This window comes from Ranitomeya imitator, chromosome 5, assembly GCF_032444005.1.
Source record: "Ranitomeya imitator isolate aRanImi1 chromosome 5, aRanImi1.pri, whole genome shotgun sequence".
Lineage (NCBI taxonomy): Eukaryota > Metazoa > Chordata > Amphibia > Anura > Dendrobatidae > Ranitomeya > Ranitomeya imitator.
In genome coordinates, this window is record NC_091286.1 from 644,863,849 (window position 1) to 644,887,659 (window position 23,811).

Sequence of the window (23,811 nt, forward strand, 5' to 3'; positions counted from 1 at the left end):
GGTTCAAGTCCTGACATCAATACTCTTTGGTCGTGGACAGGTATTGCACAAATTTCCTGAACCTCCGGGTTCCTCGGCCCATTTTTGTTGCTGTCCTCAATGTCATCTGTGCAGCCTTCAGTCGTATTGTCAGTTTGGAAAATCATAAGCCAAGCCGGAGATCCCAGAGCACAAGGAAATTCGTGCAGCTCCTGTCCCCGGCCAGAGAGCAGTAACCTGGTCCTGACCTGACGGCTCATCATCTGCTCATCTCTAGTGTTCAGTCATAAGGAACATTGTTATGTATGTAAGAAAAAAGTAGAGGCTTGAATGCCAGAGAACACCATCCCAACGATAGGCGGCAGCATCACAAAGGGGTGACAGTTTCAAGTTGTGAAGTGCTCTTAAGAAGAATGGATGGCATTATGAGGGAGGAAAGTAGAAAAAACAGAAGACATTGTTTATTTGAATTGCCACACAAATAATTTTTTTACCAAGGCAACGTTCAATTTTTGAAGCATAACCATAATTGTTTTTGACCAGTTGAGCAGATTTCTACAATGTAGAATACTCTAGACAAAACAATAACTTTTATTTAGGCACAATTATATACATTATTTAACGTGACAAAAATGTGTAAGGTTTGCTTAATTTCTATACTATTTAACCATGCAGAGTTGTATAATTTGGGAAAAATTAATTTCTGAACTAAAACAGCAACACCTAACGGGAAAGTAAAGGTTGCGTTGGCTGGTGGAACTGTTAAAGGTGTTCTCCGACATGCGGTATCTGTAGAAAGAAATCTGTAAAGCTGACTTCTCCTGTCACGCTGTAAGTCTGATTTTTTTTTTAATTACTCTTCTTGTACTAAAAAATGTACTGATGTTTGGAGTACATTTGTGACCCACCATGGGAGTCAACAGCTGGAACTGTTGGCAGAAACAAAAAAGAAAAAAAAATTACTTATTTTTTTTTTGGTGGACGTTCTGTGTCTACACGCTATGTTTAACACAAACTGAAAAAAAATGCAACACATAAAATAAAGCCCAATCATAACGACATGCAAGCAAAGATAAACTGGTCAATTCTTGGATAAAAAAAAGTTAGAGGAGGATCTACAATAAAAGATACTCAGCCCCTCATAAATATTTCAGACCACCCACCCACCGAGATTTCGGTTTTTATTGCCGAGCATCTTCATCTCCTGGAATGATCCAGATAATCGGAGCTTAATTTTCTAACGATTTACTACTTTAACGCATAAGAATTACCAGACCGGGTCACTTGGAAAGAGTTGCAGTCTTCTTGGACTGTTTATGGAACTTTCAGTTTTTCACGAAGGGACATGATGTAAGAGCGCTGAGGCTCAAGACGTTTTGGAAATTTAATATGCATATTGTATCATGGAATAAGGAAAGCAAGTTCTTTACTAAAATCAGAAGTCAATAATGGCCAAGACAACGATCCCCATGGAATTTCCATATATGTGAGTACAAGATTTGGTGGTGTTTCATTCGGATAGACAATGCCTTTTTACAAATGCTCTCAGAGATAAATAAAATGTCTTTTATATAGTAATAATTTACTTCTTGAACTTTCTTGTAAAAGTAAGTACTGCAGAGCGAATTCCAGAAAATCTCTTTAATTGCAATTTTAATAGTACTGGCCATATACAAAAATGGGGTTTGCTGACTGATCTTCGAGGGTAGATTATTGGGAGAAAGAGCGATCAGGTAAGTTGGATTTCAGCCAGCTTGATCTTTTCTTCTTGAGGGAGATAAGCCAGCTTATTCCCCTCTTTCCAGTGATGTAAACATGCATATTTGGCTGAGTGTGCATGTTTATGGTGAAGTAGCCACAAATATCTGTCCATCAAAAGCTAACCCATGTTTACGGCTAGCTTTAGGGTAGCCATCGGTCTCAGAGTGCTCTCCTGCTTCTCACTAAAGTCAACTCTCCAATTTTCCATTTAAAAGGTAAGAGTAATCAGAAAATTACCCAAGACTTTTTGCAATCTTGCAGTTTTTCCATAATAGATTCTGTGATCACGTCTCAGGAGTCATCTCATTATCATCAGACAGGATTACAATTACAAGCAACATCTATATACAGACAGCACCACTCACAATAGGTGAAGGTCACATTTCACCTCCTCCTTCCTGCGCCATTACCTCTGCACAGGTCACTGAGCATGCCCACAGCATGGCAAGTTAATAAGTCACCTCCTGTGGTGACTGCTGGAAATTATATATATAAAAATACTGCTAACAGAAGCTCAGGCAACATGCGACAAATTACTGAGTCCATTCTTCAGATGCGTGTCATTAGCCACAGCTATAATACAATGTATTGGATGCAAGGCTAACTTTCAGTTTATTAGCCTTTGCAAAATATTAGAAGCACAGAAAAAAATCCATACATTCCCTATAAAAGTCATAGGATCCAGGCTTGTCCACGGAATTCATGGCACAGGACTTGACATTTTGCTTGCAGTCAGTAGTAAGAAGAAGCCAGTGACATCTAACAAGATGATAACCTTCATAGGAATATGTAGATTACCAGTAATCTTCAAGTAACCAATATAAGATGTATTTTATACCTTTAAAAATGGTCAAAACATATTTCTTTATAGCTCAGACTCACAAATAGCAAATGTTGCACCCATCATATATATATCATGTGATATTTGTTCCTCAACACATGTAGACAACTTTAGAAAATCACTGGAATACGAGGACAGGGCACAAGTAGTGGGAACTCTACACAACTCCATTTGGGACTGCACATATGATCACACGAAAGTACTTGGAAGAGTAAAAAGTTGACCACGATAGTACCCGATTCTACATAAAAACAGTTCCGAATAACAGTCATGAACTATAAGCAGAACCTCCGATACTACAGAAATATTCATGTTAGGGTCATGTCTGTCATTTCTACATTCTCTGCCGTTTGAAGAGATGGGTGATTATAATTCTAATGTTCCTTAATAGTTTAACTAACTAAAATCCAGAATCTATAATCATTCCCTGAATTTTATTTCTTGCATCTCAACAGTTCTCAGACCTCCAGAAACAATTACACATACACAAATGTGTCCGCCCTTACTTTTCCTCTTCACTCGACATATCCACATTTGAAAGAAGACATCGAAATACTGGAGCAAGTTCAGAGAAGAGCTACCAGGATGGTGAGCGGACTGTAAAGTATGTCCTATGGGGAACGGATAAAGGATCTGGGAACGTTTAGCTTGCAAAAAAGAAGACTGAGAGGAGACTTAATAGCTGTCTACAAATATCTGAAGGGCTGTCACAGTGTAGAGGGATCATCAACATTCTCATTTGCACATGGAAACACGAGAAGCAATGGAATGAAACTGAAACAGAAGATACAGATTGGATATTAGGAAAAAAATTTTGACAGTGAGGGTGATCAATGAATGGAACAGGCTGCCATGAGAGGTGGTGAGTTCTCCTTCAATGGAAGTCTTCAAATAGAGACTGGATAGACATCTGTCTGGGATGGTTTAGTGAATCCTGCTTTGAACTGGGTGTAGGACATGATGACCCTGGAGGTACTGTCCAACTCTTACATTCTATGTATGGCGCAAGATGACCAGTTTTGAAAAAATAAAAACAGATTTTAAGACACTTTGTCAGGAGCCGTTTATGCTATACATATACAGTATATCTACACATGTGTATATCTATATATGCATATTTACATATACATATATGGACATCCAGTAGTTTTGATATTGCAAGCTGTCGAGATAAACGTTTAGCTAATAAGTCGAGATACTGTACCGGTATATGATTTATATTGTGAGAAATTGGAGTCCGTAACCAAACTTGAGGAAACATAAGGCTGGACACAACTATAGGAGTTAATGAAATTGCCAACTTTTGAGTTGGCAAACATTTAACACATCTCAGCCAAAAAATTGCTGTGAAAACTTTTGCCTGCTCCCTTCCCTTTAAAAAGAGGAGGTTTCCTTGGAATAAGAATTTTCAAGATTTCCCCTTGGTCCAAAATTGCTTTGCATTTTTCACGTTTTTACTCTAGGAAACTCTGAAGCCCTCCTAGAGGATACTGCTACATTTTTGAACAATGCTGGTATATTTGATTAATCAAGATAAAAATGATCAACATTTACAATCATTAATCAACTTTCAACTAAACAATCACGTATTACTGAGGTTAGATCAGATTTCTTAGCAGTTTCCCTATACACATTAAACTATTGAAGATCAGATCAATCTTCACTTTGCTCCATCAAAAACTCTAAACCCAACATATAGGTTGGACATTTCCCTGCTTGCCACTTCAGGCCCAAATGTTTGTCAAGTGTATCCAAGCTAGCAATGAAAGAGCCATGATTGATCCTAAAGTATATTTAAGCTGTGATACCCGCCATCATTTTTTGATCTCTAAGCTGGAACCATAAAACTGAGCTATGATGGCAAATATTTTTTGGACGAGGACAGCTCAAAGGCTTGGCAGTTCGTTTAGCCAGTTTATGACCAAGGAAGCTACTTCTTTGCTGGAGTCCAAGACGAAGGCATGTCTGTATCCTTTATTGCACAGCCAGATATTGCCATTGGGAAAATCCTTCCTAATATCTTCATAATAGTGGACAGGACACCAGTTGTCTTCAGCGCCATAGTAGAAAATCAACTAAAAAGAGAAAAAACAAACACAATCATAAAGGACATTTATATTAGAGTTTCCGTTTCGCCATGACATTGTGGATCTGTTATGCAGAATATGTTTCGCTCTGGTTAAAATGAAAAACAAAGAGCAGATTTTCTGCAACATGAATGCCAAGTGCCTGAAGATAAGAAACTAATATTTAATAAATGCGCAAGCTGAATATTTCATGAAAATAATATCACCAAAGGGTAGAAATATACAAATTAATAGAAAAAAATATAACTATCGCTGTGCTGAAGAAACATAAGCAGATGTAGGACTTTATTTTTGGCTTTCAGTATTGTTAAAAAAAAGCATTTATTCAGAATCTGACTGGCATTCAGTACTACTTAAAGGGATTGGCCAGGCTCTATGTGACTGCAGACTTGTGAATCCTCACAGAGTGCAGTGTGCACGCTGTCAGGACTCTCCAATGCCGGGAGAGGATGCGTAATTGCAAGTATGCAATTTGCATACATGCGGTCTTGTGCTGACTAGACTTGCGCGGCATTGCTCAATACAAGTGAAATGAGCTAGGCTGGACATGTCTACTTGGAATGTGGCCATGCTTGTAGTCACATGACGTTTGAATGCCCAGACTTACAGTTTATACAGTATAGCATGCACCCATTTAGAGCAGCTATAGTGGAAGGATAGCGGAAAACAAGTCGGATCCACTTGGAGCAACCAGGCCATTCTACAGTTACAGTTTCTATTATGCATGTATGAGATGCATATCTTGTGGTATGTTTGGCACCTCCTTTGATATTTCAGGTACTTAGGATGGCCTAAGAAGTAGAGTAGATCTTCATGCCACCAACATTTCTACACAGTTGTGTGACCAGGATTTGTATATCTAATGAACCCTCCAACCTTTTCAATCCAAAAAGGTTTGGTATGGCCATCAACTTGATTCTCCCATCCCTTCTTGAATGAAGAAAGCACCATAAAGATGCCTTCTCCCCAAAGGGCCAATAAGGCAACCTTCAATCCTCAGCAGGGTGCCACGGCCTGATATGACTTTTGATATGAATGTAGACATGATGGTGCTTCAAAATTGCCGACTTGAAGATTGAAATATACCAGATTCTTTGATAAGCTGTTGCCATCCTTCTTCTTTTAAAAACTATCTAAGACAGGGCTGAGAAACGTCTTTTTTGCCTCCCCCGTCCCCTGGCAGCTGCGTTTTGAGCAGCGTTCACTGCTGATCAATTTGTGCGCATGCATTGAAGGATTACGTCCTCATGCAGGCCAGTGCCAGAGTGAGGACGTACTCTGTGGGCGGCGTTAGCGCGCAATGCGCTCCCATCCTACAGATGAAGAGAGCAGCAGCAGCAACACCGTCTCCAGTGATGTCTATACCCCCAGCCTCCCCGGTGATGTTTATACTCAACCCTCCTCAGTGATGTCTATGCCCTCAGTCCTCACCAGTAATGTTTATGACCTCAGCCTTCCTAGTGATGTCTGCCCCCCAGCCTTCCTAACTGATGTCTATGCCCCCACGTGATGTATATGCCTCCCAGCCTCCTCAGTGATGTATATGCCCACCCAGTGATGTCTATGCCCCAGTCCTCCCCAGTGATGTCTATTCCCCCCAGCCTCCCCAGTAATGTATTGTGGTAAGTCAACTCACATGGCAGTATACAGGTTCAGTCTTTCTTCAGATCACAAAAACCACTGGAGACTCCTCTCTCCAGCCTAGCCAACCCCAGACTGCCTGTAGAGCCCATTTATTTAAACCCCAGACCATGTGACTCTTTCCATCATGTGACTGACCACATGATCATGATTTCACACAGGTCCTGGCAGCTCTGCAGGTGGAAATAAAGTGGACCTCCTCCCTCCCGCTCTTTGAAGGTCCACATGAAACCAGCCCATTATGGAACTTTAACTTAACCTTCCCAACACATAGTGTGCTGGAGGAAAATACTCTGGTTTCATATCACTGACGCCATTAAGTGCAGTGACACATAGCTCCCCTCTTATTACCTTACCAGTGACTTTGTCACAGCATATACCTCAGCCTCCCCAGTGATGTCTACACCCCCAGCCCTCCTCAGTGATGTCTATGCCCCCCAGTAATGTATAAGCCTCCCACCATCCTCAGTGATGTATATGTCTCCAAGCCCTCCCCAATGATATCTATGCCCCCAGCCCTCCCCAATTTTGTAAGGCCACTGAATGATTGTAGAAATTTCCAAATAGCCCGTGACAGAAAAAAGGTTCCTCACCCCTGATCTAAGATATAAGGTCACATTTAATTTTGTGAAGATTTCATAGTACAAAGAAAATGAATAACATTAGAAAGAAACAGTAAAATGATATAAAACATCGACGACTCAGGAGATGTCGGCAGCTTGTTGAAACAAGTAGAATCTAGAGAAAACATATTTTCTGTAAATAATTCAGAACAGACAAAACAAAGATCTCAGCAGATGTTGAGAGAGATGTTGCCCATAATTTTTATGATACATTAGTCAGATATTAGCAGCTGCATACATGAAAAATGTTTTTTTAATGCATCTATTATCTGAATACATCTGCACTAGCAAGCCGGAGCTGGGGCATCTGTCAGAGGAAGAGTAACCCTTACCATAAAGAGCTAGTGTAACCTCTATGAACAGGCAGCTGGGACCACAGTCTCCAAGAAAACCATTGCTAACACAATACGGCGGAAAGGTTTAAAATCCTGCAGTGCCCATAAGGTCCCCCTGCTCACGAAGGCACATGTGCAGGCCCGTCTGAAGTTTGCCAATGAACACCTGGATGATTCTGCGAGTGATTGGGAGAAGGTGCTGTGGTCAGATGAGGCAAAAGCTCTTTGGCATTAACTCAACTCGCCGTGTTTGAAGGAAGAGAAATGCTGCCTATGACCCAAAGAACACCATCCCCACTGTCAAGCATGGAGGTGGAAACATTATATTTTTGGGGTGTTTCTCTACTAAGGGCAGAGGACTACTTCACCGCATCAATGGGAAAATGGATGGAACCATGTACCGTAAAATCCTGAGTGACAACCTCCTTCCCAATGCCAGGACATTAAAAATGGGTCGTGGTTGGGTCTTCCAGCAAGACAATGACCCAAAACATACAGCCAATGCAACAAAGGAGTGGCTCAAAAAGAAGCACATTAAGGTCATGGAGTGGCCTAGCCAGTCTCCAGACCTTAATCACATAGAATACTTAGGGAGGGAGTTGAAGCTCCGAGTTGCCAAGCGACGGCCTCAAAATCTTAATGATTTAGAGATGATCTGCAAAGAAAAGTGGACCAAAATTCCTCTTGACATGTGTGCAAACCTCAACGTCAACTACAAAAAAGTCTGACGGATGTGCTTGCCAACAAGGGTTTTTCTACCACGTATTTAGTCTTGTTTGCCAGAGGGATCAAATACTTATTTCTCACTGCAAAATGCAAATACATTTATATAATTTATTCAATGTGATTTTCTGTTTTTTTTTTTTGATATTCTATCTCTCAATATTAAAATTAACCTACCCTTAAAATTATAGACTGTTCATGTCTTTGTCAATGGGCAAACTTACAAAATCAGCAAGGGATCAAATAATTATTTCCTTCACTGTAGATAGAGACAGGCAGACCACTAGTGCCCACGGGGAGACCTTCTGAATTGAGTTTCAACATCAGTATTCCTTTTCTACACCAACCACATGCTTGAAATAGAGCACAATACCTTCAGATTTGCCCAAAGTGTGTAAGGTATACTTCCTATAAATAGGATAGTTAATAGCTTACTGATCGCTGGGGGTCTGACTATTAATGTACCCACCAATCCGAGAATATGACTTTATACAGCCCCATTTTAATATAGCAGAGGTTGAGCACTCCACTACTGTCTAATGGGACTGCTGTAGATATCCGAGTATAGCGCTTGGCAATCTCCGATAGATAATAGACAAAGAATGATTCAGAGAGGCGTATGCTCAATCTACGCTCTATTGAGAGGTCTCTGAGTTGCCGTGTGGTCGGGATGATGGTGGTGCCAAGAATCGGACCCCATGATCAGTATAAATCCAAACATGGAACGAAACTTTCAGCAACGCTAGAGCTCAAAGTAGCATGATCTCTTTAAGGCAAAATACAGGTTTATAGACCATGGAAGCTTCACCCAACTAGCAAAAGGATCTTATGGGGTGTATCCCATCATCTACACACAAATCGTTGGAGGTGAGAATAAATCTGTATGTTCAGGGCGAAATAATTCAAAAGTCAATCAACAGCAATAGAAGCCTGAGAAGTGCAGGGAGGCTGGATTGGCTCACCCAGTAATTACTACATTGACTTGTCTGTCCCTCCGGGCATATCCTATTTGTATTCCAAATGCCACGGCTCATTAGTGTAGAGTGTAGCTTAAGCTTTGACAGGTTTGGCTAAAGTCTTTTATACTTTGGAAGATTTCCTTTATGTGGAGTAGCTTATTTAAATGTATTATGAAAATGACAAAATGTGAAATGTAACACCAAAACGATTCAATTCCCACTACTAGTATTAAGTTTCCATGTTAAACGAGTCTCAAGAGCCTCTTATCACTTCTTACTTCACATTCAGCTGGTATGAGTGACAGCTGCTGCTGCTGAACGGTGAGCTCTGATTGGCTTAGCAAGAAAAAATGAGTGATGTCATCGTTCTGTAAGAGAACCCGAGGTGGCTCTTGCTTCTTGGCACATGGAAAAGTAGATCTGCCAGGTCTGGCACGAGTGGACAAAAGTCATGGTTTTACTGACGTCCCTCCTGCTTGGAGTGGCTTTCCTTCATTCCAGTGTTTCTGATGACTACCAGCCTGTACAGACCATGATTGGATCATCTTACGGTAATTATCCAACAGTTAGGTATGTTTTTGTAACACATTTCTTCCCATTAAGGTTAATTACTTTTTATGAAAATCACAATTCTATAATATTTTGTGAAGTTATTGGTAAGTTTAACAGTGGATTCCATCAACGTCCTCACAGATATTTCAGTCCTTGATATTAGTAGCTCTAGCTCCAGTCAAGGGTAAAGCTCGAAGTCCAGACATTTGGTATGTTGGTTGCTACAAGAAGTATATGAAAATGAACAACATTGTAGAAGACATCTGAACTGTTCTTGGATACAATCCCATGACAGAGAAGAACATCCAGACTTAGCCCAGGTGGGAAAGAATCTCTTGACTCACAAGTAAAGGTAATCACTGAATGAAATGTTCTTCATAGATCATATCTCTTTTCAAGATTACATGAAGGTCAAGATTATTAGTGATGAGCGAGTGTACTTTCGGGTTTTCCCGAGCACGCTGGGGTGGTCTCCGAGTATTTGTAACTGCTCAGAGATTTAGTTTTCATCGCCCCAGCTGAGTGATTTACAGCTACTAGCCAGGCTGAGTACATGTGGGGATTGCCTGGTTACTAGAGAATCCTCACATGTAATCAAGCTGGCTAGTAGTTGTAAATCATTCACCTGGGTCAATGAAAACTAAATCTCTAAGCATTCATAAATACTCGTAGACCACCAGAGCGTGCTTGGGAAAACCCGAGCAATGACTATACTCGCTCATCACTAAAGATTAGGTAAACTAAAAATAATTGTTCGAATTGCGTTGATTTTGTAACTATAGGCCATGTATAAATATGACCTTAAATAAAGTTGGATAAAATCTCTACCGGACTCCCTGCTGTGCTAAACTTTTACTTGTTCCTCCATGCTAGCTTGCTCGTTTGGTTTGGTCCAAACCCAACTGGAAAAGACATCATTTGTAGGTGGAGTGAAAGAGTGTGTCCTACAAGCTCAGTGTCCTTCATTATTATTCTATATAGAGTCGTCAAGCATCACATTTGGGTAAAACAGGAATCCCGCACGGAAAAGCTTACAGTTTGTAAAGGCCCCATACACATTAGAGTAATGTCAGCTGAACCGGCTGATATCGAACGGTTCGGCTGGCTGTCCAAAGGACATGGGGGTGCCAGCAACTCATACTCGGAAGAGATGTCTGATTTTGGACTGCCATTGGCATTGTCCTCACAGAGATGAGCCGCTGGCTGACGTGTAAGTCAGCATATTTCTTAAGGAGAACACAGATGCCTCTGTCTATGGGAGAGCCGGCAGAGAGGGCTGTCAGCCAACAAATCGGCCAAAGCATCGTTTGGTCAACAGCCATCAAATGTATATTGCCAGTTTATGGATTAGATATACGATGTCAAGAGAGTAATGAATTTAAGACAGAAACGGGATAAGAATATCTACTCTGATAAAATTATTATTATTATTATTTATTGTTATAGCGCCATTTATTCCATGGCGCTTTACATGTGAGGAGGGGTATACATAATAAAAACAAGTACAATAATCTTAAACAATACAAGTCATAACTGGTACAGGAGGAGTGAGGACCCTGCCCGTGAAGGCTCACAATCTACAAGGGATGGGTGAGGATACAGTAGGTGAGGATAGAGCCGGTCATGCAGCGGTTTGGTCGATCGGTGGTTACTGCAGGTTGTAGGCTTGTTGGAAGAGGTAGGTCTTCAGGTTCTTTTTGAAGGTTTCGATGGTAGGCGAGAGTCTGATGTGTTGTGGTAGAGGGTTCCAGAGGAGGGGTGATACGCGAGAGAAATCTTGTATACGATTGTGGGATGAGGAGATAAGAGGGGAGTAGCGAAGGAGATCTTGTGAGGATCGGAGGCTGCGTGTAGGTAAGTACCGGGAGACGAGGTCACAGATGTATGGAGGAGACAGGTTGTGGATGGCTTTGTACGTCATGGTTAGAGTTTTGTAGTGGAGTCTCTGGGCAATGGGGAGCCAGTGAAGGGATTGACAGAGGGGAGAGGCCAGGGAATAGCGGGGGGACAGGTGGATTAGTCGGGCAGCAGAGTTTAGAATAGATTGGAGGGGTGTGAGAGTGCTAGAGGGGAGGCCACAGAGCAGGAGGTTACAGTAGTCAAGGTGAGAGAAGATGAGGGCATGGACTAGGGTTTTTGCAGATTCATGGTTGAGGAATGAACGGATTCGTGAAATATTTTTGAGTTGAAGTCGGCAGGAAGTGGAAAGGGCTTGGATATGTGGTTTGAAGGAGAGATCAGCGCCAAGGATTACCCTGAGGCAGCGAGCTTGTGGGACTGGGGAGAGTGGGCAGCCATTTACTGTAATGGATAGGTTCGTTGGGGATGTCGCGTGAGATGGGGGAAAGATGATGAATTCTGTTTTAACCATGTTAAGTTTCAGAAATCTAGCGGAGGAGAAGGATGAAATAGTGGACAGACATTGAGGGATTCTGGTTAGTAGGGAGGTGATATCTGGTCCAGAGATGTAGATCTGTGTGTCATCAGCATAGAGGTGATACTGAAAGCAATGAGATTCTATAAGCTGTCCCAGGCCAAAGGTGTAAATGGAGAAGAGCAGAGGCCCAAGGACTGAACCTTGTGGGACTCTGACAGATAGGGGCGAGGTGAGGAGGTGGTGTGTGAGTGGGAGACGCTGAATGTCCGGTCTGTTAGGTATGATGAGATCCAGGATAGGGCCAAGTCTGTGATGCCAAGGGATGAAAGGGTCTGTAATAATAGGGAATGGTCCACTGTGTCAAAGGTCGAGGAGGAGGAGGACAGAGTAGTGTCGCTTGCTCTTGGCGGTTAAGAGGTCATTGGTGACCTTAGTTAGGGCAGTTTCAGTGGAATGGTGTGACCGGAAGCCAGATTATATGCTTTTTAGGAGAGGCAAGAAATTGTCTAGAATGTCTAAAGATTTGGATGGTTGGAGAAAAAGGATGGGAGCTTAAGAAAAGAGCAGAAGAACAAGAGAAGAGGCAGGGAAGCAGGACGGTGGTTAAAAAAAGGAGGAGAGGCACCGGATCAAGACCAGAGATGCTCATCGGACCGGACCGCCCCGTCTGTTAGTATAACAAAAGGTCTTATTTGTGCCTTGCATCGGGAATTGGGTACATACATACACAATACTAGAATTCTGTAGAAGAGGGTTGGTCGTAATTTATATTGAGAAAACCGGATGACAGGTTCCCTTTAAAAGCCTTACACCATGACTATGGATATTAGACAAACCAGGGTCTTCTCTAAAATGCAGAAACCACATCTGCAGACAGCTGTTTTTGGCCTTTAATGTAGCACTTGGTGGGTACTGTTATGAAACAATTATAGCTCAGGCTCACGGGAGCCCCAGGCTTTTGGATGACTTTAGGCAGATGCAGCCGGCAGGCAAAGAGAACATAAATTTTAGAAGGATACAACTGTATATCTGCAGTTAATTAGGAGTATTGTCAGTGGCTGGTAAACTGCCATCAAACTAATTGGAAGATTCTGACTTTAAGGCGATGTCACATAAGCGTCACTGAAAAATTGCGTGAAGCTTTAAACAATTAAAGACTTAAGACAAGAAATGTAGAAAGATCACACTGTATGCAACAATGGGGTCTCGACGGAACAGATTAAACACTACAAATAAAAATCTGATCCTCCTTTTGTTTAAATTAATACGGCAAACCACACGCACCGAATATACTGCAGAACACGTGAAAATGAGATGTAATATTAGACTGACTTGACATAATATTCATTATTTTTATTAAATACAGTGGAGCGAATGTTGCTAATTGGAATATACTTTATATTGATTATAAAATTTTATATCGGGGATTGATTACCTCATTTTACTTTAGCTGACGTGGATAAACTTGGAAAATTATAACATTTCTGATCAAGACAAAATTCCCTTTGTGCTCACCTTCTTTCTTTGTAAATGGCACCATACACCTCTTACCATTTAACGCCCAATCTGTATGGCCTCATTTTTGACCCTTCTCATGTCAAAATCCCCGTTACACACATACATACAGACCAGAGATAAAAAGTCACTGCCTCCTGAAAAAGCAGTACATTCTTCTACCGCTGCTATCATTCCCAACATCTGATCCGTTCCACAATTTCTATCTCCGTCCAATTCATGGTAATGCCCTTTTAACCCTGTCTTCACTAACTTAGTGACATGAATGTGTAGGTCACTGCTTACTGCATTATCATCACACTCCTCTCCTTTTGCTTCAATCTTTCCCAGCATTTGTTTAGTCACATATTTCTCTATCTGTCCACACTTAATGGCACTGCCACTGTCATATGCAGCCTTATCTCGAGCGCACAACCTCAGCTGTGGATGTAACCGCAGTTACTGTTCAGGCTGCTAGCGTGGCTGCAGCAACCTTGTCCAATGCCACCCCTGTTCCGACTCTTTCTCGCCTCCCGCTACCAGAGAAATTTTCTGGAGATAGCAAATCTTGTAGGGGTTTCGTGAGCGAGTGCTCTATACATCTTGAGCTTCAGGCAATACGTTTCCCCACAGAGCGGGCAAAGGTGGGATTTATAGTGTCTCTCCTGTTGGACAGGGCATTGGAGTGGGCTACGCCGCTGTGGGAGCGTGGCGATCATGTGGTGCAGAGTGCTCCGCTGTTCCTGAGCACTCTGAAACAGGTCTTTTTAGGACCTCGATTCACCCATGATACGGCGCTCCAATTGTTGTCATTGACTCAGGGCTCGTCCTTGGTCAGCCATTTTGCCGTCCACTTCTGTACCCTAGCATCTGAGTTGGAATGGTTGGATAAAGCCCTTATCCCAATATTTTGGAGGGGGCTGTCTGACCACGTGAAGGACGCTCTGGCTATCAGGGACATTCCCGCCATACTGGAGGCGTTAATAGCTGTGTCCATTCGTATTGACCTTTGTTTTTAAGAGAGGAGGTTAGAGCGAGCCCAGTATAGGCAGAGGTTTCGTCTGGCTCCCACCTTCGCCAAACCTTTGGAATCTCCGGTCCTGGTCCCTGAGTCACATGAGGCCATGGAGGTGTAACGAGCGAGATCTAAGTCCCGAACCGCTCGTACACTCAAGGTCTGTCATGTTTGCCAGCAGTCAGGACATCTTGCCACCAGATGTCCCCAGCAGTCGAGGAAACGTCAGTGTCTAGTGGTAGTAGGTGCAGGTACACTAGACACGGTGACGTTTGCCTCCAAATTGTCCTTTAAGGGGACCATTACTATGGGCTCATTCTCCCACTCGGTAGAGCTCTGCGTGGATTGTGGGATGGTGGGCAATTTTATGTCATCAGCATTTGCCCAACGTCACACAATTCCCCTGGTAATGCTAGCTCAACCAGTTACCGTACCAGTGGTGAATGGGTCGACACTGCCCTCTCAGATAACAAACCAGACCATCCCTTTCACTCTGTCCATGTCGCCATTTCATCAGGAGATTATATCTCTGCTCGTCATTCCTGAGGGAATTGATGAGGTCCTGTTAGGGATACCTTGGCTACGGTACCACTCTCCTCATATTGAGTGGTCCACAGGCAGAATTTTAGGATGGGGTGAATCTTGTGGGGGTAGGTGTCAGAGGGAATGCATTCAGGTTGCTACTACCAATGTACCCGCAGATCTATTCTCTCTCCCCAAGCAATATTGGCCCTATGCGGACGTGTTCTCCAAAAGGGCTGCGGAGACCCTTCCGCCTCACCACTGTCCTATACACCTCTTGCCTGGTGCTGAGCCTCCCCGGGGTCGAATCTATCCGTTATCTCTCCCGGAGACGGAGGCAATGTCACAGTACATCCAGGAAAATCTGGCAAGGGGATTCATTAGAAAGTCAGTGTCACCTGCAGGGGCCGGGATCTTCTTCGTGCAGAAGAAGAACGGGGAACTACGTCCATGTATAGACTACAGGGGTCTTAACGCCATCACCGTTAAGAATAAATATCCCCTGCCCCTGATATCTGAGCTCTCTGATAGGCTTCGGGGAGCAAGGGTATTTAGTAAACTAGATCTGCGGGGTGCTTACAACCTGATTCACATCCATGAAGGGGACAAATGGAAGACAGCTTTTAACACCAGGGATGGGCACTATGAATATCTAGTGATGCCCTTTGGGCTCTGTAATGCCCCAGCCGTTTTCCAAGACTTTGTAAACGATATCTTCCGGGATATGCTCTCCACCTCGGTCGTAGTCTATCTGGATGATATCCTCATCAACTCTCCAGATACTGACTCCCACCGGAGAGATGTTTGCAAAGTCTTCGACCTCTTACGAGCTAATTCCCTCTACGCCAAGTTGGAGAAGTGTGTGTTTGAGCAGGAGTTCTTACCTTTCCTGGGCTATATCATCTCCGCCCAGGGATTGGCTATGGATCCTGAGAAACTATAGGCTGCGATGGACTGGCAAAAACTCCATTCTCTTAAAGCGGTGCAGCGCTTTATGGGGTTAATTAACTATTATCGCCAGTTCATTGCTCATTTCTCAACTTTGGTAGCTCTCTTGGTAGCCCTCACCAAGAAGGGAGCAAATCCCAAATTGTGGTCTGAGGAGGTCTCCAAGGCCTTTACTTCTATTAAGTCCCATTTTGCTAGCGCTCTCATCCTATATCGCCCCGATGTAGATAAGCCGTTTATAATGGAGGTGGATGCCTCTTCCGTTGGTGCTGGAGCAGTCCTCTTTCAAAAGGATGCTCAAGGTCGGAAGCATCCTTGCTTCTTCTTTTCCAAGACCTTCACACCAGCGGAGAGGAATTATTCCATCGGGGACACGGAGTCGCTAGCAATGAAGTTGGCCTTCTCTGAGTGGAGACATCTTTTGAAGGGGGCTTGTTTTCCTTTCCAAGTATTCACAGACCACAAGAATTTGGTTTACCTACAGACAGCCCAGTGGTTAAATTCTCGCCAGGCCAGATGGTCCTTGTTCTTCTCCTGGTTCCATTTCACCCTCCATTTCCTTTCCGGGGAGAAGAACATTTGTGCCGATGCTCTCTCTCGCTCCGTTGTGTCATCTGAAGAGGAGGAAGAGGAGCCTCGGCTTATTGTCCCTACCGAGAGTCTGAGAAATGAGGCCCCGGTTTGCTAGAGTCTGTGCCTCCAGGCAAGACTTTTGTACCACCCAGTCTGCGTCCGAAGGTTCTCTCTTGGACTCACTCGTCCCGGATGGGTGGACATTTTGGGTCCAAAAGGACATCTGAGCTACTGGCGAGGACATACTGGTGGCTGCATATGGCCCGTGACGTCGCAGACTATGTTCGGGCGTGTGTCTCCTGCACCAAGAACAAGTCTCCTTGTCAACAGCCAGCTGGGTTGCTTTACCCCCTGCCGGTGGCGGACAGGCCCTGGGAGATGGTCGGGATGGATTTCGTGGTGGGCTTACCCAAATCTCGTAGCTGCACCATTACTTGGGTGATCACTGACCATTTTTCCAAAATGGTGCACTTGGTGCCTCTTCCACGGCTTCCTTCTGCACGGGTGCTGGCAGCGTTGTGTATCATAAACATAAGGATGAATGACCTCGAGGAGATCAAAACATCCAACACAGCGGAGACACCATCAAGTGTTTCTCAACGCAGTGATCCAGAACACTGCCCCCATCCCTTATGGGAAATATGCAAATGCATGTAAAAAAAGCCGCGGAGACACCATCATGTGTTTCTCAACGCAAGCAATAATTAGCCTGGTCTTTCACCGGGAAGGAACAACCACGGGAAGGGCAGCATCCAAAAAAGGAAAACCACTGTTCGCTCTATTTGGTAGCTGTGTTCCTCTGTGAGGTTAACAGGGCACAGCATTCTCTTGTCTTAAGTGACACTGTGAAGTAACAGAGTTCACTTATACCGCCACATAGTACCGTCAGTTACTAGCAGCGGGTTTTACTCCTGCACGGTGGACCCCGGGTTGCGAACGCACCGATTACTCTATAAATATATTTTTGGTGCGTTCCGTCAAACCCTAACATCTATGTTTTGATTATATCCAAGAAGTACAATTTTCTAATGGGCTCTGAAGGTTTTTACAAGCCTATTTTATTACATGTCCCTAACATGAGAAAATCATTATATATGTACAGATATAAAGGAGTGTTCTGAGATCAGAGTGGAAGCTAATTAAAGTAATGGGAGTAAACAGTGTAAAATCTCAATGCTGTTTCAGCTCTGTTACACTGGTACTCCCTACCTGGCTTCATTGAAAATACCTTAAAGGGGTTTGTGCCAGGTTTGGAAGGTATTCCCTATGCATTAGATAGGCAATAACTGCCTGATCTTGGGGGGTTTGAAAACTGGGACCTCCGCCGATCTCTAGCCACAGAAGATAGCCAAGCACTGCGCTCTGCTAGTCTTTGGCACTCCCACTGAGAATGAAGAGAGTAGAGGTGCCCATGTTCAACCTCTGCCACTACTGAAAGAATTGATTAGGTTCCCAGCGGTCGGACCCCCAGCAATTCAGGTCCTCTATCCCTGAAGGTAGGGGATAACTTCTAAACTTGGTAAAATCCCTTTAAATATATGTGTTTGTTAGAGGCCAAAAAGTTTTTCATTTAGGGTATGTTTCCACGTTCAGGAAATGCTGCGTTTTTGATGCAGCGTTGAGCCGCAGCGTCAAAAACGCAGCGTCCAGATGTTACAGCATAGTGGAGGGGATTTCATGAAATCCCATCTCCACTATGCATTAAAAGACGCATGCGGCATACTCGCAAAAACGCACATGCGGCTCGTCTTTTAAGAACGCAGCATGTCCTTACATTGCAGAAACAACGCAAAGACAACGCAGGTGACCTGCCAGTGACCTCAGGTGCAGATTTGGTCAGGATTTTACTTGCATAAAATCCTAACCAAATCCTGATGCAATCCTGAACATGGACACATACCCTTAGGGGGCAACCAGCGTTTGAGGGATAGTGCTGACCACTGTCAGTAGTGGTGATACTGACAAGAACGCTACACACTAAAAGACTTCAGACTAACATCACCCACACATCCTTGGTGGTGAACAGATCTGTGTTTTTCCAACTTACAAGCTAATTTACCAAGAGTAATTGTACTGTGGAATGTAAGGAACTCTACAAGATCTTCTAAGGTTCTGTGGTATCTACCATGAAGACGAAGGAGATCCTCTAAGTCCTGTACATTGTGCGGCCTCTATGGATCAGATACAACCCACAGTTGATTGATCAGATTGGACGGGCTAGCCTTCACGTACATCGAGGATCCTTGATCGCCTGTGATTTTACAAGTTGATCTTCATTGGATCACTTTTGATCGGCACTAACTGATCGGCACGACCCGCTGTTTTGGAGATGTTCTGACCCTATCACAGAGTCACACAAAGACCCTAAAATCATTATGGTTGCCCATTTTTTCTGCATTAAAGGGGTTGCCACAGTTTATGTGACTGCAGACTTGTGAATCCTCACATCGCACGCACTGCACGCTGTGAGGATTCATCAGTTTTGAAAGTGGATGATTTGCATACTTCCGGCCACAATTCGAATAGACGTGTCTAGCCTCACTCAATACACGTGCATTAAACGAGACCGTGCCCAACTAGTCTGCATGTGGCCGCATGTATGTAAATCCTCACAGAGCGCAGTGTGTACGATATGAGGATTCACAATTTTAACGTCACACAAAGTGACTGCAGACTTGTAGCCTAAGGCCGGACAAGCCTTAGGCTACAAGTAAAATATCGATATTTGCAGATGATACAAAACTATGTAAAGCAGTTAATGCAAGAGAAGATAGTATTCTGCTACAGATGGATCTGGATAAGTTGGAAACTTGGGCTGAAAGGTGGCAGATGAGGTTTAACAATGATAAATGTAAGGTTATACACATGGGAAGAGGGAATCAATATCACCATTACACACTGAACGGGAAACCACTGGGTAAATCTGACAGGGAGAAGGACTTGGGGATCCTAGTTAATGATAAACTTACCTGGAGCAGCCAGTGCCAGGCAGCAGCTGCCAAGGCAAACAGGATCATGGGGTGCATTAAAAGAGGTCTGGATACACATGATGAGAGCATTATACTGCCTCTGTACAAATCCCTAGTTAGACCGCACATGGAGTACTGTGTCCAGTTTTGGGCACCGGTGCTCAGGAAGGATATAATGGAACTAGAGAGAGTACAAAGGAGGGCAACAAAATTAATAAAGGGGATGGGAGAACTACAATACCCAGATAGATTAGCGAAATTAGGATTATTTAGTCTAGAAAAAAGACGACTGAGGGGCGATCTAATAACCATGTATAAGTATATAAGGGGACAATACAAATATCTCGCTGAGGATCTGTTTATACCAAGGAAGGTGACGGGCACAAGGGGGCATTCTTTGCGTCTGGAGGAGAGAAGGTTTTTCCACCAACATAGAAGAGGATTCTTTACTGTTAGGGCAGTGAGAATCTGGAATTGCTTGCCTGAGGAGGTGGTGATGGCGAACTCAGTCGAGGGGTTCAAGAGAGGCCTGGATGTCTTCCTGGAGCAGAACAATATTGTATCATACAATTATTAGGTTCTGTAGAAGGACGTAGATCTGGGTATTTATTATGATGGAATATAGGCTGAACTGGATGGACAAATGTCTTTTTTCGGCCTTACTAACTATGTTACTATGTTACTATGTTACAAGCCCTTTTACATTCCCGATACATCTCATCCCTTCACAGATGTGACAAGATAACCAAAAGTGCTCAATTGAAACGGTTTAAATGCTATTGCTGATCTCTTTGTATAGTTTTCTCTAAGAATGATGTGCAGCAAATTAACTACCGTAAATGCGTCTTTTCATACCCTTTCTCTCGGCTTACCATATAGGCGAAAAATGGGGTAAGATGACCACCTTTAAAAAAATAAAGAAAAACGTTTGCAAAACTTTTTTTCTTATTACAAAGCTTTTCTTATTGTTCTTGGGAAACCCCAAACCAAGAGGTGACAGTAAAGAAAGACACATATGTGGCGAGGGACCTGCTGACCATTTACATGGAAAAAAAAAAAAGGTACAATACGCAATATATTGGCTCAAGACGCAAAACTGTCAAAAAAAAAGGAAAAGCAAACATTTATTGAACTAATTAGCACAACTATATTGGGAGCCTGGAATCTCAAAGGAAAATATTTTCAATCTGTTCATTGCCAGTACTAAGTATTCCTAAACCTGCACTCCGTGTGGGACTGGAATAATTTAGTGCCTCATCTCCCATAGGTTCTAGAGCACAAGATGGAAGCCAGATCCAGCAATAACTGATCTATTTCACTGGCGCTGGCACAACCACGTGTTAAGATTGGCTTTTAACTTATGGTCGCTGTAACTACTAAGCGCTGTGATTTCTTTTTTCTCTTCTCTCAAGTGGTAACTTGCCAACTGTAAAGCAACTTGGCTTTTATTTTTTGTTTTTATAAACTTCCAACCCGTATAATTTTAACCCACTTGCCCTGTCTATAAACTACACATTAAAAATTGTTGCCAGTTCTGTGCAGCTTTCATCTAGTTAAACAGTTAAAAACATCAGAACATCAAGGAGTCCATCAAGGGCTAAAGGTATATTGTGTTCAGTGTAGAATACAAGACCAAATTGATGTATTTTGCTGTAAACACACAAGTTAATGATATGAGAAAAACTAAATTTGCCACAAAGGGGTAAGTAATGAGAAATAAAATGTGTGTATGGGTTATAAGCAGTGATGAGTGAGAATGCTTTGGCGTGCTCGAAAAGTATGTTTGAGTCCCAGCGGCTCTTCGACAGCTGCAACATATCCAGGTATTGCCTAACAAGCAGACAAGTGCATGTGTTGCGGTTGTCGAACAGCCATGAGACATGCAGCTGCAGGGACTCGAACATACTTTTCCAGGTTGCTGAAGACACTTGTTTAGAATCTGAGCATGCTCGGGTAACACCTTTTCTGACAACGTTCGCTCATCACTAGTTATAAAGTTTTACTATTTTTTTTTTGTCTCGTCCAATTAAACTTGCCAAGACAGAATCTAGACTTAAATCAGCTATAACAGGAGCAAGTTGATTCTAGAACATGAAGAATTGGAGAAAAGTAACAAAATCAATGCTTATCACATAAAAGGTTCAAGAGACTGTCTGGTCATTATGGTCTACCGGATGGGAATAAAAATTTATATCTGCCCTATGTGAGACAGTGACCCCTGTTATAGCTAGGGGTGTGCTGTTTGTTCTCCCCAGGATGCACAGAGAGGCGTGGTGAGGCCATGAGGGGTGTTGAAGTCGTAGGTGTAGCTGTGATTACAATTGTTAAAAGCCCTGGAGTATAAAGAGGATTTAGAATTGAGTCTGAGGAGTCTCAGGTGTGTCAAGGCCAGAGTGAAGCCTGACAACCCACAGCATACACAGAGGAGCTGCTATCCATGATGACTGTTCACGGATGTGGACAGATCTTGTGCCCGGAGGTGAACCGGAGGTAGACTGTCCTGTGCCCCCGAAGGAAGGACTGGCGTGTGTCACAGCTGCAGACAGGAGGATGTCAAGGTCTGTGTGCGGCTGTGAGCAGAGACTGTGATACAGCGATGCAGGACACCCACAAAACTAGTCAGAGGAGGACTAGCGTGTGTAGTGACTGCAATCTAATGGATGCTCTTGTGAACTGGTGTGAATTGAACACTGTTATATGCATTGAAGTTATATATTCTTGGAACCTTTTCTGTGCGAAGATACCGCATTAAAGAGACTTTTATGTTTGAACTTTGAGGGTCACTGCCTCTTCACTGCTACAGGTGCCTTATACCAGATAGACTATAGAGACAGGATAGTTACAATGACTTGTACCAAAAAGTATGAAAACTCCCATCCGCCGCTCCTGCTCTTGCTGTTATTAGCGGTAGCAGGTTTCGGATGATGGCATCAGTAGTCCCATTAGCTGACACCAGTGACCAAAGGTAAAGTTTACACCTCCAATCACAGCTGAGTGCTCACGCTGTCTTCTGACTGTGTGGGAACCGTGGCTCTCTGATCGGCGGAGAGGATTTCCCCGCCGATCAGGAGCGGTGTTTGCCGCGCTGTTATTCACATGATAGCGCAGAAAACACTGGATGTTCTGTGTTATGACCTGGTGGTCAGGACAATAATGGACCTGGTGGTTAAGAGCACACGGAATGACCTGATAGTTACTGATAATAAAGGACGAGCTCTGGGACGTGGGAACTCTGCTGACCGCAATCCCTAATCCTATCAAACACACTAGAAATAGCCGTGGATTGCGCCTAACGCTCCCTATGCAACTCGGCACAGCCTAAGGAACTAGCTAGCCCTGAAGAAAGAAAAATAAAGCCTACCTTGCCTCAGAGAAATTCCCCAAAGGAAAAGGCAGCCCCCCACATATAATGACTGTGAGTAAAGATGAAAATACAAACACAGAGATGAAATAGATTTAGCAAAGTGAGGCCCGACTTACTGAACAGACCGAGGATAGGAAAGGTTACTTTGCGGTCAGCACAAAAACCTACAAAAAGACCACGCAGAGGGCGCAAAAAGACCCTCCGCACCGACTCACGGTGCGGAGGCACTCCCTCTGCGTCCCAGAGCTTCCAGCAAGCAAGACAACAATAAAAATAGCAAGCTGGACAGAAAAATAGCAAACCAAAGAAATACAAGCTGGAACTTAGCTTCTGATGGGAAGACAGGTCACAAGAACGATCCAGGAGTGAACTAGACCAATACTGGAACATTGACAGGTGGCATGGAGCAAAGATCTAAGTGGAGATAAATAGAGCAGCCAGCTAACGAATTAACCTCGTACCTGAGGAAGGAAACTCAGAAACACCCACCAGAGGAAGTCCATGGACAGAACCAGCCGAAGTACCATTCATGACCACAGGAGGGAGCCCGACAACAGAATTCACAACAGTACCCCCCCCTCGAGGAGGGGTCACTGAACCCTCACCAGAGCCCCCAGGCCGACCAGGATGAGCCAAATGAAAGGCACGAACCAGATCGGCAGCATGAACATCAGAGGCAAAAACCCAGGAATTATCTTCCTGACCATAACCCTTCCACTTGACCAGGTACTGGAGTTTCCGTCTCGAAACACGAGAATCCAAAATCTTCTCCACCACATACTCCAACTCCCCCTCAACCAACACCGGGGCAGGAGGATCAACGGATGGAACCACAGGCGCCACGTATCTCTGCAATAACGACCTATGGAACACATTATGGATGGCAAAAGAAGCAGGAAGGGCCAAACGAAATGACACAGGATTGATAACCTCAGAAATCTTATACGGACCAATGAAACGAGGCTTAAACTTAGGAGAGGAAACCTTCATAGGAACATGACGAGACGACAACCAAACCAAATCCTCAACACGAAGTCGGGGACCCACA

General features: G+C 43.5%; 1 protein-coding gene across 1 annotated transcript in view; it reads right to left on the minus strand.

Moving 5' to 3' along the window:
- Positions 1-418: 418 nt before the first annotated feature.
- LDAH (lipid droplet associated hydrolase) overlaps positions 419-23,811 on the minus strand; it is a 339,639-nt gene continuing 316,246 nt past the window's right edge. The window contains exon 7 of the mRNA XM_069728149.1: positions 419-4,656. Within this exon, the coding sequence (XP_069584250.1) occupies positions 4,468-4,656 (189 nt within the window). The 3' untranslated portion in view covers positions 419-4,467. The remainder of the gene's footprint in view (positions 4,657-23,811) is intronic.